The sequence below is a fragment of the Leuresthes tenuis genome, unplaced genomic scaffold (assembly GCF_036924035.1).
Source record: "Leuresthes tenuis unplaced genomic scaffold, fLeuTen1.0.hap1 SCAF_10, whole genome shotgun sequence".
NCBI lineage: Eukaryota > Metazoa > Chordata > Actinopteri > Atheriniformes > Atherinopsidae > Leuresthes > Leuresthes tenuis.
This window is the reverse complement of record NW_027325364.1, coordinates 33,685,967-33,702,358: the sequence shown is the minus strand read 5'-3', so window position 1 is coordinate 33,702,358 and position 16,392 is coordinate 33,685,967. Positions and strand designations below refer to the sequence as shown.

The 16,392-nt window shown below is 39.0% G+C and overlaps 1 protein-coding gene across 6 annotated transcripts in view; it reads left to right on the top strand.

Moving 5' to 3' along the window:
* The window catches only part of adgrb1a (adhesion G protein-coupled receptor B1a), a 178,074-nt gene that overhangs the window by 126,003 nt on the left and 35,679 nt on the right, over positions 1-16,392 (top strand). For all 6 annotated transcript variants that reach the window (XM_072394968.1, XM_072394964.1, XM_072394966.1 and 3 more), the window contains exon 19: positions 7,231-7,357. In XM_072394968.1, the coding sequence (XP_072251069.1) occupies positions 7,231-7,357 (127 nt within the window). The remainder of the gene's footprint in view (positions 1-7,230; positions 7,358-16,392) is intronic.

Below are 16,392 nucleotides of genomic sequence, written 5' to 3'. Positions count from 1 at the left end.
TGAATAATCTTTCTCTCTGTAGAATGATGGACTCCAGATAGTTTGGAAATGGCCTTATAACCCTTCCCAGATTGATGGGTAGCAGCAATTGCTTCTCTGAGATCATTGCTGAGAAATAATGACTTGGTGTATGACTCTATGTTGTTGTTTTGGTAGCTTTGGTACTGGTGGCATGGTGAAGTAGTTTCACTGCTGTGCTCATGATTTTTAGGGCTGGTCTAAAATCATTCTTATCATTCTAACTAATCCATCTATCCATTTTCTATTCCCACTCAATCCGTCGGTCGGGTCACGGAGGGGCTGGAGCCTATCCCAGCAGTCATCGGGTGAGAGGCAGGGGACACCCTGGACAGGTCGCCAGTCCATCACAGGGCCACACAACCACATATGCTCACACTCACTCTGAAGGACAATTTTAGAGTCACCAATTAACCAACATGCATGTTTTTGGATGGTGGGAGGAAGGCGGAGAACCCAGACAGAACCCACGCATACACGGGGAGAACATGCAGACTCCACACATAAAGGCCCCAGCCGAGAGTTTAACCTGAAACCTCTCATTCTAACTTATTTAACCAAAAAATATATGCTTTTACTTAGTTTAAATCAGGGTTTCACTGCACCATGGGTAATAACTTGTAGAGTGCTGAGCCTCATCAAAGAAGGATGTTTTTTTTAAGATCTTAGCACTGAAACAGAGAATACTTTGTTCACATGACATCTTTTGCTGATTGTGTTGGAAAAAATCAAATATTGGTAATGCAAACTCATCCCTCCTGTTTACAAGTTTCCTTAATGAATTTAGCATATTAAAGATTTTCAGTGACATAAAAGGCAAAGAATGATTAATTTACAGTTAACACATTACAATACAGTAAAAATGACTGGGATTAGAAAGAAATTAACAGCAGAGTGATAAATTGTTATTTGCAAAGTTATTATTTTGACATATTTCCTATTTCAGTCAATACAGTAAAACCGAGCTATTACACCCCTTTGAGTGGTTTTTGCTCAACTTTTATTGTCCAACTAAATGCTTGCTTGCACCATACTATTGAGGGATTGCTTATTATTTGAATACAAACTTCTTTTTTTTACACTTTAAGGTAATTTAATGCTGGTCTAATTTTATTGACCACGGTCACCTCCTTGTTGTCACCACAGCCTGGAAGCATGAGAGACACTGTAGAAGGAGAGAGAAAGTGACAGAGACAAAGCAAGGACAAAGAATTCAATCTTGTGGTGTTTGGGTTAGGGGTTGGGGGCTGAGGGACGACATGTTCTCAGCAAAATTAAAATCCATCTTGGACAGCCGCTATGATTAATGAGATAATATTTAGGGAAGAAATTGGAATCTCGGGAGTCGTCCTTGTCATGTTGATAAGAGCTGTGAAGCTGCCTGAGCTTTCACATGCACTATACTTCAGTCTGAATCAATAACAAGAACATCAGCTGCATTCTCTGTCCCTCTCACTGACATTACTTCTTAGCTTTGTTTTCAGTGTGTCCTTCCTGATTGACTATAAATACTTGAACTGAATGTGGTTTGGTGCCATCAGTGCGAGCTATAAAAAGATTTGACAGTTCTAATACTGCTATAGTAATGTCCATTGTTCATTATGTTGTCCTTTTTGTTAACTTTCCTGTTAGGCATCATGGTAATTAATTTTCAAGAGTGTTTTTATGTGTATCATACATCTTTATTAGTAAGCTGTCAGTAGAGAGATGACAGCAAGTGAGGAGAGGTAAACATGGGAAATGACAGGTAATCAAAGTACGTGCATGGGGAGCAAACTTTGGGCATTTAATGTAATTGCTAATGTGTTCCTCTGACCTCTGAAAACATGAAGAGTTAAAACAATTTCAAGATAGGCAAAAGCATACGATGGAAGTCGCTGGTGAAAAACTAAAGTCTTTAGGCTGATACGGAAGTGACCCCTTTTCTCCCCGGCATGTAATTTAGCCTGCTGAGGTAGATACCTACAGATAAAATGTTTTTCTTGATGGTGGGTGGACAGTAGTTGAGATGGCTGCAATCTCCAACTTAACCACCAGATGGCAGTTATTGTTACACACTTTTATTTAAAAGGTTTAAATACAGTGTTACAAAAGGTTGTAAAGATGGTGCATGATGAGAGGCCTTCCAGCTGAAAATCGCTACAAAGCAGAACATAAAAAATCCAATCTAGACTGAAAGAACCACTATTGTATAATCTGTAACATTTTTAATGATCCTAGATATTCTCTTAGTGATGCGCTGTAGGATTTATTTGCAGTGCATCACTAAGTGAGTTTATTTTCGCTACACGTGTTTTACGTTGAAAACTGAATTTTTGTTTCGCTTTTGTTCAGTTTGGTTTTGTTTTTTCATCAGTTGTGGTCAATGCTTTCCACCACATATTTTCTATGGGATGGTTTGGTATCATGACTTTCCTTTCAAAAGTACAGCCCCACACATTGGATTTATATCACATGGCAAATTTAGAAGATATAATAATCATTATAATAACAATGCATATTTGTGACTTACAAAATTCCATCAATAATGGTGATTTAAAAAAAAAACAAACCTCAGTGTGGTATCTTGTCACATACTAGCATTTAACCTTGAAACAACATTCAGGTGGTGGTGGTCAGGGTCACATGTGATCAGACTTCAGCCAGATAAGCATACGAGCTCATAGAGCAGAATCAATGTGGAAAGTGCTCAGATTACCACAGTGATATGCATTTCAACTCTACAACCAAGTGGACTAAATGCTACACAATGCAGTACTGTGCAAAGGGATTAGAATCCACTCTGGGAGAAAGAATTATTTCAAGAATAACAATATCAATATCTTCCAAATCAAATTAATTGTGAAGGGAAAGAATGAGATTATTGAGATGAATGCCTTTAATCTATTTGAATCACTCTCTGGCAAAATTATAAACTAATTAAGACACCAATAAGGAGATCCTCAAAAAAGTTTAAGCAGTGTTTGACATCAGCAACCTGAAAGAATTGTCCATTTGCACAAAAAACAATTAAAATAAAGTAAATCTGAAACCTGAAAACCTCTGAAGAAACTATATCTTTCCTTGTCAATCACCACCTAGCGCTTTAACCTTTTGGTTAAGGTTGAGATTAACCTTAGGAAAACATTGCGGCTTGCATTGAAACGGTCCCTGTAATAACATACCAGATCAAAATATCCTTTTCACGGATCACTGGTGACTGAGTCCCGCCCCCTCCTCTAAACACACAGGAAGTGTTGGACCCACCAACCAGATATCCTTTTAAGATATTGCAATACATTACTTTCAAAGTCATGCCATATGGCACACACATACATGCATATTTCTTTTACGCAACATTTTACTGAGACTGGGCAGGCAAATGTCAGAGCACATGTAGCATATGCATATATATACTGTATATGTGAATTAATTTTCCTTCTATTATTTGAAATTATTAATTATGTCTGCGTCCATATAATCTTTCCTCAAACAGTCTCGTTTTTATGTTTGCTCTTTGCTGGCACACTGCATTTTATCCACTGAGTCTGTACTTGACAGAGGACATCCTTTCATGCAGACTAGCACCATAATTATCCAATCAGATGGTAAAGGCAATACTGTCTGCTAGCTACTGTGTGGCTTACACAGACACTTGGAATCCAGAATCCACTGTACCGTTTTTACAAAAAGAAGTGAAAAATGGGTCTGTGCAGCATGTGTAGAGCTGAGTCTAACTGAGAGTTTACATCCCCAACAGCATCTGGGTGTGTTAGTCCAGTTTTAGAAGCTTGATTTAGAAGCTGTCTCCCAGCCAGGAGAGACCACAGTTGTTCAAGGAACCCTGACCAACACATATTTGAAAAGTACAGTTTTGGTAAGACTAACACTAAAACTTTTCTTTACAAAGCTTACTTAACCATGTCAGCCATACAAACAAACTGTACTGAGTCCCAATATAATGGATTTTTGTTCGAGTTGCTAATGATGAAGTCTTAATGTCAGTGCTGAGTCACCTCCTGTTGCTAAAATACAATATGTTAAACCTTAATATTGCAGCAAGCAACTATTTTCTACATGAATGTGTAGGTGTAATGGTGCTCTTACCAGGGAGCACAGTCACTCTCCATCAGTGTGTTTTTTGATCTGAGCTCACGTGTTCTGTCTTCCCTGCTGGTCTGGTCACGTGTCTTTTAGAGTATGAGTCCCTTTCATACAGAGAGAGCAAATTGGCACAAGAACAGGGATAAGACTAGAGTGGACTGATTTAACTGATTTTAAAAGCTGCTCAAATTCGCTTTGGGTTTTGACTCTGAGATTCTGCTGCTCCGGCTCAACCCCTCGTGGTTTGCTAAGATTGTATTTTGAACCTGTAATATATAAAAATCATTCAACATACATAAAGTGAAACATTTGACATCTTTGAAAACAGAAATATAATTAAGTATTCACCTTTGAAAAGCTGCTATTTTTGTAAAGGTTCCATGAAGTACTTTGAGTTGTTAGGGTCAACAGGGGCCTCTTAACAGAAGTTTGGCCTGGGGCCCTTTTAAGGGGTTAATCTGGTCATGATCTTTAGGTGCTAAACTGGAACATGCCGGGAGGAGGATTAAATTGAACTTGTGAAATCTAATATGATACAAACTGGTAACCCTGCAGTCCAACTGGTTCTTGTGAACAAACTGAATGAGTGAAACAAAATGCTCCTTTAGGTCATATTTTTACTGTCAGCTAGAGTCAAGAAGCAGACATCACACAGTCCTCCAGAAACCATATTATCTGACCATAACCACCTCCATGTTATCTGCTTCATTAGTGGTCTGTGTAACGCTTTGCAGCCCTGTTCAACTTCATGGTCCAAATGAAAAAATGAATAATGAATAATCGTCTCTTTATTGAGATTTTTTCTCTAGATTGATTTCAAGGAACTAGTCCTGCCTATATGTGTGTGCTACACCACCGTGTATTCTTTTATCCAGTAAGGTTCACTGATAGGTCACTGCAAACAATAATAATATTGTTATTTCTCATTCATAAGATAGATTTGTTAATTGGCATGTATTTATTCTGAGGCATTCCACAGTGCAGTATGAATTATAAATGAACCAGCTGTAAATTAACTGCACCTGTCAGATGAATAAAAAAATGTATGCAGTGCATGGCTCCAAAAATCTAGGAATGTTAGAGATAGCATAGCATAAAACAGTTATGCACAAGTAGTGCTATCTTCACTGTAACCTACTTAAGAAAATGTATTTAGTTACTTTGTAGGTTTTTAACTAGTGTACCACTTATTCTTTACACTGCAGAATTTGTTGTAATTTGCAAATCGAACTCATCACGTTCTTTATCTTTTATTTGATGTCATCAGCATGAGCCTTGAAATGAGACTACTGAGGTGTATAAAACACACAAAGTGCTCGTTAGTGTCACTGAAGAATAACTTTGGATTCAGTGTCAGCAGTTTGATTCAAAACGGAGCTGATACTAAATCAGGTCAATCAAGTGTGACAAGGATAGAAGTCCAGCGCCTGTTGCTGCTTGTTGTTCAATCAGAGCAATCGCTTTGACTTTTTCTCTGTGCACTGAAGGAAAGTATGAAGACAGTCTTTGCAAAAGCAGATTTCACTGTCAAATGGAAAGAAGTTCCAAATTAGCAAAACCTGAAGATTTTTGTATGAAACCATAAAAAAATCTCAAGTATTAGGGCCAAATGTTTATCTTTTCATTCTCACATATCCAAAACATAAATAAATTAAAGTTGGCATTAAGTTTAAAGATTCAAGTCAAAATATTGAAATTATTAATGATAAAAGTTGAACATGGTCCTACCATATGTCCTCTATATGTCTGGTAGCGTATTTCAGAACAGGTTTTAGTTTCAAGCAAACTCTTTTAGCACGTAAACAAAGTGTGGCGATCAGAGGGAGCACCAGTTCTGAGGGAGAAACAACATGAACATGGTCGCATTCCTGCAAGGTGGAATAAATGCTAATGAGCAAGGACGAGAGTACAGATGCATGCTGTCGCCTCCCAAAGTCCATTTAATGAATCAGAGGTTTATTCTCAAAATAACACATTTCATTTTGAAATGGGAAATTAAAAAAACTGACCCTAATAAATCTTTGAATGGTCCATTTTGTAGCTCTGTCATGCACAAGAGGAACTGCTTTTGTTCTTGTGTTCTGTGCAATGAGGTTTTCAGACAGATTGAGCCTATTTTTGCAGATCTGATCCTGTGTTTCATATTCTGTCCAAAAAGTCAAAATGATATTGCATATCTGTTATGACGAGATCCACTTACTGTGACATATGTTGTATTATTCCTAATTTTGTGTTAGTTGTTGGGGAAACACCCTCCATAGGATATAAGAGGTAATGATTAAATGAACAATTAATGAATGAACATTTGGTGTAGCAGCGCAGCAGCAGTAGTCAGATACTTCTATAAACTTGAATTGGTTTATGGAAGTATTCCACTTCACTGGGCCTGGTCTAATGTGAAATAATGAAAGAAAGAAAGAAAGATTGTACACCACTTTTCAACAAGAAAGAAAGAGCTACATATAATTAAGATTGCTCAGCTGTATTTGAAAGGAGTTTTCAGTCATTCATGAGACATATGAAAAATAATCCAAATTATTTTTAATTGTACACCACTTTTCAACAAGAAAGAAAGAAAGAAAGAAAGAAAGAAAGAAAGAAAGAAAGAAAGAAAGAAAGAAAGAAAGAAAGAAAGAAAGAAAGAAAGAAAGAAAGAAAGAAAGAAAGAAAGAAAGAAAGAAAGAAAGAAAGAAAGAAAGAAAGAAAGAAAGAAAGAAAGAAAGAAAGAAAGAAAGAAAGAAAGAAGTAGTGGTTTTACTTGTGGTGGGCTAAATAGTTCACTTGATTACAATTACTGTGAAAACCAAAAAAAGGCTTGTAATTATTCGTATTATTATCATCACAGTAAACAGCGGTGTGCGGCTGATGTGAGCGCTCGCGGTGTGCTGCTGTAATGAGTCCGGAGACCTGCAGCAGCCGCCTCAGCGCCGCGTTCACTTCGCTCTCTGCGCCTTCTGCTGCTGCATCCGGCGGACATGTAAAATGGATTAAATAAACCTTGTAACGCGGTGGGATTTGAACCGCTCTCTTTTTTCCTTTCGCTGGCGCTGTCTCTATATTCACCGCATCTCCTTTCTGTCTGTGCGCGTGTGCGTGTGTGTCTGTGTGTTTTTTTTTTCTCCCGTGCAGCTCCTCTCTGCTGGGATCCTGGTCTGCCAGGGGCTGCAAAGCCGTGCTAGTCGACTCATTCAGAACCAAATGCGTGTGTGACAGACTGTCCACCTTCGCCATTTTAGCACGGCTAAACCCCGAAATGGTAAGTCTAACAAGCTCCCTTCACTTCCTTGACGTTAAAAAGGTGTCAGAGACGGCGTGTTTTTGTGGGGTTTTATGTGAATGCATCAGCGGCTTATTTTTTTCTCCAAAGGGCGTCATTGTCCTTACATATCAACAGATCCTCCCTTCTTCCCTCCCTCCCCTAGCCTTCCTTCCCTCTGTCTCGACATGCCAAAGCCATGTTACTAAAGGTTGTCATAGGACTGCCAGGGAAAAAGATGTATTCTTTTGTTTCTGTGGCCGTTCATGTGTTCCATGAGGAGCGCTGTCAGATGCACTGATGCTCACACATGATGAGCAGAGTGGGATTTAATGTTAAATTACAGTTGGTTATCATACCTGCACCCCCCCCCCCCATCTCTCTGTAATTGTCTTATTTTTTGATACACCAGCAGTTGATGGTCATATTTGCATATTTTTACATATCAGATGGCCAGTACCGTCTCCATGGTTACCAGGCCTCATGAAGAAGGTCCTGAATGGTAATTCAGTCATCTGTAGGACACTTACAAAATTCCACATTTTCACATAACTGAGGACTAAAACAGGAAACAGAACACAGTATGGCAGCAGCTGGACACATCAGGTCAGCTGTGTGTGTGATGGACGGATGGAAATGTACGGAAAAATCCCAGCAGAGCCCCACTGACTCAGAAGTGCCCCAGTTTCTGTGGGGACAGGGCAGTGTCTTTGTGGGAAATTTACATTCTGTGCGATTAGTTATTATTAGACTGGAAATTGCCTCAGAAGCAGTTTGTTCACTAGTTGCCCTGGTAACCGCATTGGCACCAAGGCTTTCTTAAAGTCATAGGAAGCAGCTTGTTGTGCACCTTGCTGCCTGTCAGGCCCACAGAAAGAGGCAGAGCCAGTGCAGGAAATGATTTACTTTGTCAGAACAACATACGATTCTGGGTTGAGATTTCTTTTCTGTGAGATTGTGTTTGTTGCCGTGTTGAACAGGACTGAAAGAGGAAGAGATGTTTTTCAATGAGACCGTCTAGAATAAAACGTTGGATTTAATAGAAGATTTTCAGTAAATATAACTTAAAGTTGTCATTATTGGTAGATTACGTATAATTAAGATTGCTCAGCTGTATTTGAAAGGAGTTTTCACTCATTCATGAAACATATGAAAAATAATCCAAATTATTTTTAATTGTACACCAGTTTTCAACTCAAATGTCTCTAAGTATCTCCTGTTCTTTTTTTCTATTGTTTCTAACTGTTATATGTTAATAAATCAAGTAGTATGTTTCTTTTTTCATGTAAGAATGCCTGTGATGTCACCTCATACAGTTTTGGTGTGGTGCCTATGTTTCACACGTGAAAAACACATGTTGGTCATCATATTGATACACCTTTCAGCTTGGTTGCAGCATGTAGGCAACATGCCACAGTCATTAAAAATAGCTTACCTAAAATGATGATGATTGATGATAATATTTTGGCAGTTACATGTGACTGTTCTGAAGTTACAGAATGACTTCACTTCTGAAGTCCTTATCGATCGTGGCTTTTACATGTATTTAGGGCCTTTCCCAGAGGTTAACAATAACTGTGCAGGCAGCTGCTGCTGAAAGCTTGCTGATGTGGATACTCGCATGTGGCAGTAATGCAGCACTTCAGAAAAACAGACATCACTCACACACCGTGTAAAGCTGGCAAAAGACCAATTTGATTCATCAACTGATTTAGGTAAGGTCAATATCATCCTGTGGATTGAGAATGAACCTTTATCTCACATAGACTTGATACTTTCAGGTTATTTCTTATGTATTTACAACATTTTAAGTCCTGTATATTTAAATTGTCAAAGTTAATTGTACTCAATGAAGTGTTAAAAGCTGATAGAGTAAAAGACAACCTGTTAGATTTTACAGTGTGTGGTTTAGTAGTTAGTGCTTTTCTAAAGCAAACATGTAGACCGTAATAGTGATGACCAGAAATGATAGGCAAGACACCGAAGAAAGAAGTGCTTTAAAGTTCCCAGAGCTCATACATTTTCCTTTGTTAATCGTAATAGTTATTAGTTGATAGCCTTGAAATTGAAAGATGATTATCCGCTGTTTAATGGTTTTCTTTATGATTACAGGAGATTAAAATTCCTTGATGTCATTTCACATCATTTTGTTGTCAGTGATTAATCTGATGAAGTAACTGTATCAGTAGACCAGTTAAAAATCAGTTTGTGGTCGCTTCTCTCCATCTCAGAACTCATGTTCTGATTAGCTGTTCGGTAGTGTCTTCACTGATAGGGATTTGGAGGCAGGAGGTCACACCTTGACAAACTACAAGCTGACACACGGAGCAGATTCCCACCGACAGCAGCAGCCTGCAGCTCCAGCTGTACGGCCGACCAGTTCTACAGTGGTTTGAAGCAATTTCTGAAAAGTCTGGTCTTAGAAAGTGCTTATCAGGCACGTCTCCATGAACTGGTTAACAGGGAATAGTGTCCTTTTAAGATGGTGATGTAAGCTCTGTTACACATGGATGTAATAACCATAGTAGATGTCAGCTGAAAACAAGGTTTAAGGTGGAAAACACAAAAATGTCATTGTGCAGGGGAAATATTATAAAAGAGTCCTCTGGAATTCTTTGATTATTCTTCCATGCCAGCGAGTGTTAGACAAGTTTTTTTCTCTGGAAGTAAAAGCAGCTTTCTGTAGTTATTGTTGAGGTAACTTAATTGGATTGAATTGTTGATAATGTTGTTCACGTCATTATTCAGATCAAAATGCAGAGCGGTGTCTGAGCCAAATGATACAAGAAGTTCGCTCAAATGTAAAATTGGTTGTTGAATAATCAATTCACATTCAAAAGTAACTGAATAGTGAGATAGATCTAAGCTGTAATTTAACAGAATTAATGTTGACACATGTCATTGGAGGACTCACATCTCTCTGCCTCTGAGTCATTTGAAATGAGGGATTTCTCCAACCAGGACACGTTTCCCTGCAGAGTGCTCGTTTGGTTTAGTGCTTTGATCCAGATCAACAACATACTGTATGTGCGTTGAACATTGAACTCCCGCAAGATGGATCCTTCGAATTTTCATTATCTAACTTCCTCTTGGCAACTGTTGGGTTGATCACCTGAGGAATTGGCTCCATGCACTGTGATTCTCCAAAAGCAGGTCTGAATTTTTATGGTTACCGGGAACTGATGAAGGATCTCTTTTTTTATGAAATTTCTGTCACTGGATATGTCAGTAGAATTTTATTTAATCTTTAGTGAATCTCTTTTTGTTGAAAAAATCATCTAGCAATCGCTAACACACTAATGCCAAAGTAGTGTAAGATGGTGGTCGTCATACCAACTTTTTCATTTGGTGCAGCATCTCTGCACAGTGTTTTGTCGAGTCTTTGTTTTGTTCTGTTCACATCTGAGTTCCACACAGTAATGATCAGTGATAGAAAGATGGGATGTCCTCAGTGTACTCTCCTCCCTGTAGCCTGCCTCCACCTGTGCAGACCACAGCCTGTTCGCAGCATTCTTGCAGTTATCCTGCTCTCTGAGGGAAGCTAAACTGTAGTTGCTCCTTTTGCCAGAAATGGAGGAAAATGCTGCTGTTCTCCATCCTCATCCTGCTTCCCCTTCCCCCACATTCTATTATTTTGTCAGACAGCCATGGCGACCGTGCTAATTATTCCTCCTGCAACACATAGTAGCTCCTAAATGGCTGAGCTGCTCTGTCTGCAACCAGAGACCTACAGCCCCGGCATGACAAACACCCCAGCCTCTTTTTTCTCTCTTTGCCTTCTTTTTCACTGCTCTTGCTCTCCTATCCCTCTCTTCTTTACACCTTTTCATTCCACCACACCATCTTTCATTCTCTGATTCTGTATTATATTTTAGTCTTCCTCCTCTAACTCTGCTTATGACATCATTTACTTCCTGCTGCCATCTCTTGTGTCCATTTTATTGAATTCAGTTTGCTGTAGGCATTTAAAAGGAAACAGAGAAAAAAATGCACTGCAGTCAAAGGAAAAAGTCACCTGAACCCAGTTCACTGCCATCGACTGGACCTGTGTGTGGTCAGGGGAGAAGAAGATGAAAAAATGAGCTTGTGCATGCATCATTTTGGATGCTGTAAGGGTGTTTAAGCCTTTTCTTTGCTTTGGATGTGCTGTCAGGAATCGATAGACACAGTGTCAAGCCTCTTTGGCCAATTAGCCAACATTGTAAGAGTAACAAAGAAGTAAATAGGACTGAAAAGGTCTGACCAGCTTCAGGCCGTGGAGGTGTCTGCTTTCTGTGATGTATATGCATATGTTATTGTCACGCTAATAATCAAGTTGGTAAATGAAGCTTAAAATTCAACTTAAATCCAAACTATATCGGTTGGAAGTAAAAATGTATAAACATATTGTTCTTTTTCACAGGGAAAGAATAGGACTAGCAGCTTTACATGTGGTCTTAAATCTTAACTTTGTCATTTAGCTGGTCAATGTAGATCAATTCTTTAGCTTAGGGGCTAAATTGGGATTTGACTTCAAGGGGCTCTCTGGTTTCAGGGTTACCATGGGTACACGTGTGTACATCACATCACCAACAGGGACAAGTGAAATATATTCCCATGAAAAAGTTTGCATTTTCAAGCAAAATAATTTATAGCCAAGAAAGAGTGAATTTACAGGTCATGAATCTCCTGTATAACTAAATCTGACCTGCTTTTGACAAGCCTCTGCTCTGAATGTGGCAGATTATGATAAAAAAGCTTTCTCGAAGCACAATCTCTTGCCTACCGGTATCAGGTGAAAGAATGGTGGAACTAGGCTGTCACAAAAGGCAGAAATCATATAATTAAAAATGAATTAATATGTATAGACTTGTATAATAAAGATTCTTTTGTGTCATCATAAAAGAGAAATTATTCGTCATTTTATGCTACAAAAGTTACAAGTGAATGGAAATGTTATCAAGTCATTATTAATATTGTTTTTTTTTCTATTTTGGTGATGAATGGAGTATTTAGTAATCTCACTGCTGAATTTACATTACGCATTAGAATATAGTCAGTCATGAGTAATGTTATAACAGGAAAATGACGAAGGAAAATTGCCCTCCTGCCAAGAATAAGCCCACAGGTTGTTTGTTCAGGCAGGCTGAGATTACCTATAATTAAGGCCCAAGAACAAGTGATCTCTATGGGCTGTGAAAAAAAGCTGCATGTGAAGTGTAAAGATGGCATCCATTTAGTTGATGGTAGTAGTACAGAGTAGTATAAAGATTTGTCCTAACCATGATGTTTTTAAACCTAAAGCAAGGAGTTTTGATCTCCAAACTCACCCAGTTGATGTCATGGCCTAAACTCTTTCAGGAAATGATAAATGTTTTGTTGTCGCATGTTGTGTTGACCTGTAATCAAGGCATACAGCAAAATGGCGTCCATGAGTGGGGTGGTCATGTTGAAAAAGAATGTATTTTAGCCTTAACCGTGATTGTTCCCGAGGCTAAAAGGACCACAGCGTTCTTCACAAAGCGTTTTAAGTTTAGTGCTGTTAACCCAACTCAGTTTCCTATGTGTTTGTTTCCACATCTGCAAATATCAAGTTGATTGACTGTGTTTACAGCCAGGTCCAGTTTTTAGGAGAATTAATTACTTTTTACTTTTATTAGTATTTCTATAAGCAACTTCATCATCCAACCTATTTATCCTCTAGTGTGTTCTGCAAAACAGAACCCAGTGCAGTTTTATTTAAGCAGTAATATGCCTCCACAGTTACTTGCAGTAGCTCTATCCGATGGCTTTCTAGGAGAGTTGACATTGCGTGGACCTCCTGAGAGGCAGTGGCTGTCTCTGCTCGTGTGGAACAATGCAGTATGGTCACTTACTTGTGGATGGTAGCGCTCTTGTTTTGACGCTGTGTGAGACTTCCAGTCGAGTTCCTTCATTGTATGTGGAGGAAGTGAGAGTTTGTCTGTCTCAGCAGACGCCTTTCCATTCCACTGCACTCGTAATCTTTCTTCTCCCCCTTTGCTTTTAGAGAAAGAACTCACAGCAGTGCAGATTAATCAGAGGGATTTAATTAACTTGGCCACCGCGCACACATCAAACTGAGATAGAAGACAGGCTATAAACTCAGCCAATTATCTCCTGCTAGAGGGAATGGGTGTGGGCAGAGGGGTTGTAGGACGCTCTCATGTCATGGTCCCCACATGTCCACCTACCCTCTATCTGTGGACAACAGCAGAGCTTATTACCACAGCTGCCCCCTCCTCACCCCACTTTCTTCACCATGACACAACACAGCAGAAGAGATGAGCTGCAACAGCTACTGATTGTGATTGGATGATTACTCCTGAACATAACTTAATCCTCTCCTCCCTGCAGGTCCCTTTACACAAACAGGGCCTCATCAGTTGCAACCTGCAGCCATTTTCTTTCAAGGTTGCAGAGGTTGACACAGTTACACGGGCCGCCTGGTACCACTGGAACTAAAATGGAAGCATCAATTGTTGTTCTTCCTGTTTTGCTCTCTGTTGAGATGAATGGGACTTTGTCGGCATGCAGCAGAAATTCAGTCATATCAGTGATGTAAATACCTCAAAGCTAGCTCAGATCAAGCGAAAATAATGAAGGCACTAATAAATGAGATTTAGTAGTAAAATTAAAATGCTATGTAAAGGCGGAATGTTGTTAAGTTACGTTTTGGAAGATGAAAAGTGAACGTTGGATAGAAAGTATAATAGAGTAGCCGATCTGGTTGCTCCTTCCTCTAGCGCTCTGAAAGACATGCACTTTTTCTGCTACCATGCACTCTGCACACTGCTTTTGTGGAGTTTCTCCTGCCAGTCCCCTGCTGCAGGGTTTTTGCGCCCTCTTGGTGGCCATAATGTGCCCGGCTATGCTCTGAGCACTTTTGGCAGCACTTAGTCCCTGGAGACTGTATCCACTTATCCAAGTTGCACCGTGCCAGGACATGCGTTGGAGGCATGATGACAGAGATGCAATTACAGTATGACAATCAAAATAATTTGGAATATGTTTATCCAATTTGCTCACCTTAAAAGAGGAAAAGAATTGAAAAGTACAGCTAATGATGTATCAGTTTTGAGATCAGTATTGTCAGACTTATTCAGAACAGCACAAGCTTAAACACACAGGCATACACACCCCTGCACCCGACTGCAGCTGCTGCTGCCATATTACAGCGTTGCCAGGGTAACTAAGACAGTGTCTCTGTGGCAGTCAGTCAGCTGCATAGTTTCAGACTTAAAGAAGAGAATCTGTTCTAAATTATTTTCGTGCTCATTTACATGACGTCTGTATGCAACACTACACTGTTGGTGTGTGTTCCTGTAGATTAAAACTATTGTAAAGTTTTCATTAGTCACCTTGAAGTCACCTTGTTCAGCCTGTCAGCTCCTCTCACTGTTAGAGTAACTGACTACAATTATCTGCTGTGAGTCTGCAGTCAAACTAAAAACAAAAGGACAGCACAGCGTAACAGGATTTTCAGTCTGAAGCACTTTGGGTTGTTTAAAAAAACTTCACTCACTGAAAAAAATGTAATCTGTTCAGAATTATAACTCCATATTGTTTTTACTGACAATGTTATTCATTTAGCAAAAATTAGATAGTAAGAACAAGCAGAGGCCTCAGTGAATTTAAGTGTTAATATTGATTCAATTCAATTCAGTTTTATTTATATGGCGCCAAATCACAACAAATGTCATCTCAAGGCACTTCAATGATACAGTCCAGTTCAAGCCAATTAGACTCAAATTAATTGTAATGATAATCCAATTAATTCAATGATATATTGGTCCAATTCATTAGAGCAAAGTGAGGAAAGGTGTGACAGATGAGGTCCCCCAGCAGTCTAAGCCTATAGCAGCTTAATTATGGAAGCTGGTTCCACAGAGAGGGGCCTGATAACTGAAGGCTCTACCTCCCATTCTACTTTTAGAAACTCTGGGAACAACAAGTAAACCTGCAGTTTGGGAGCGAAGTGCTCTGTTAGGAAAATATCTAACAATGAGATCTTTAAGATATGATGGAGCTCGGTCATTAAGAGCTTTATATGTGAGGAGAAGAATCTTAAATTCTATACTGAATTTAACAGGGAGCCAATGAAGAGAAGCTAAAACTGGAGAAACGTGATCTCTCCTGTTAGTTCTCATCAGAGCTCTGGCTGCAGCATTTTGGATCAGCTGGAGGCTTTTCAGAGAATATGTGGGACAGTCCAATAATAAAGAATTACAGTAGTTCAATCTTGAAGTAACAAATGCATGAACTAGTTTCTCTGCATCACCCTGAGACAGGATGTTCCTGAGTATTGCACTCTGAATCCTGACTGAAACTCTTCAAACAGATTATTTCTATGTAAATGATCACAAAGTTGAGCTGCAACTATTTTTTCAAGAACTTTAGACAAAAAAGGGAGATTGGATATAGGTCGATAATTAGCCAACACTTCTGAATCAAGAGTAGGTTTTTTAAGTAAAGGTTTAATTACAGCAACCTTAAAAGTCTGAGGTACATATCCTGTCAACAAAGACCGATTGATCAAATCCAATATGGAAGTGTCAATTAAGGGGAAAACCTCCTTGAACAGTCTGGTTGGGATTGGGTCTAACATACAAGTTGATGGTTTAGAAGAGACTATTGCTGTTGTTAGCTCAGAAAGATCAACTGGACAGAAGCTGTCTAAATACAATTCAGGTTCTAAAGATACTTCTAAAGCTGCTCTACTTGATGATACATCAGTGATAATAATGGGAAGGATTCCATTAATCTTCTCTCTGATAGAAACAATTTTATTGATGAAGAATCTCATGAAATCATCACTGCTGAGAGTTAAAGGAATACATGGCTCAACAGAGCTCGGACTCTTTGTCAGCCTGGCAACAGTGCTGAAAAGAAACCTGGGATTATTCTTATTCTCTTCTACTAATAATGAATAATAAGCAGTTCTGGCTTTACGAAGTGCTTTCTTATACGTTATTAAACTATCTTCCAGACTAATTAAGACTCTTCTAAATTAGAGGAACGCCACTGTCTCTCCAGCT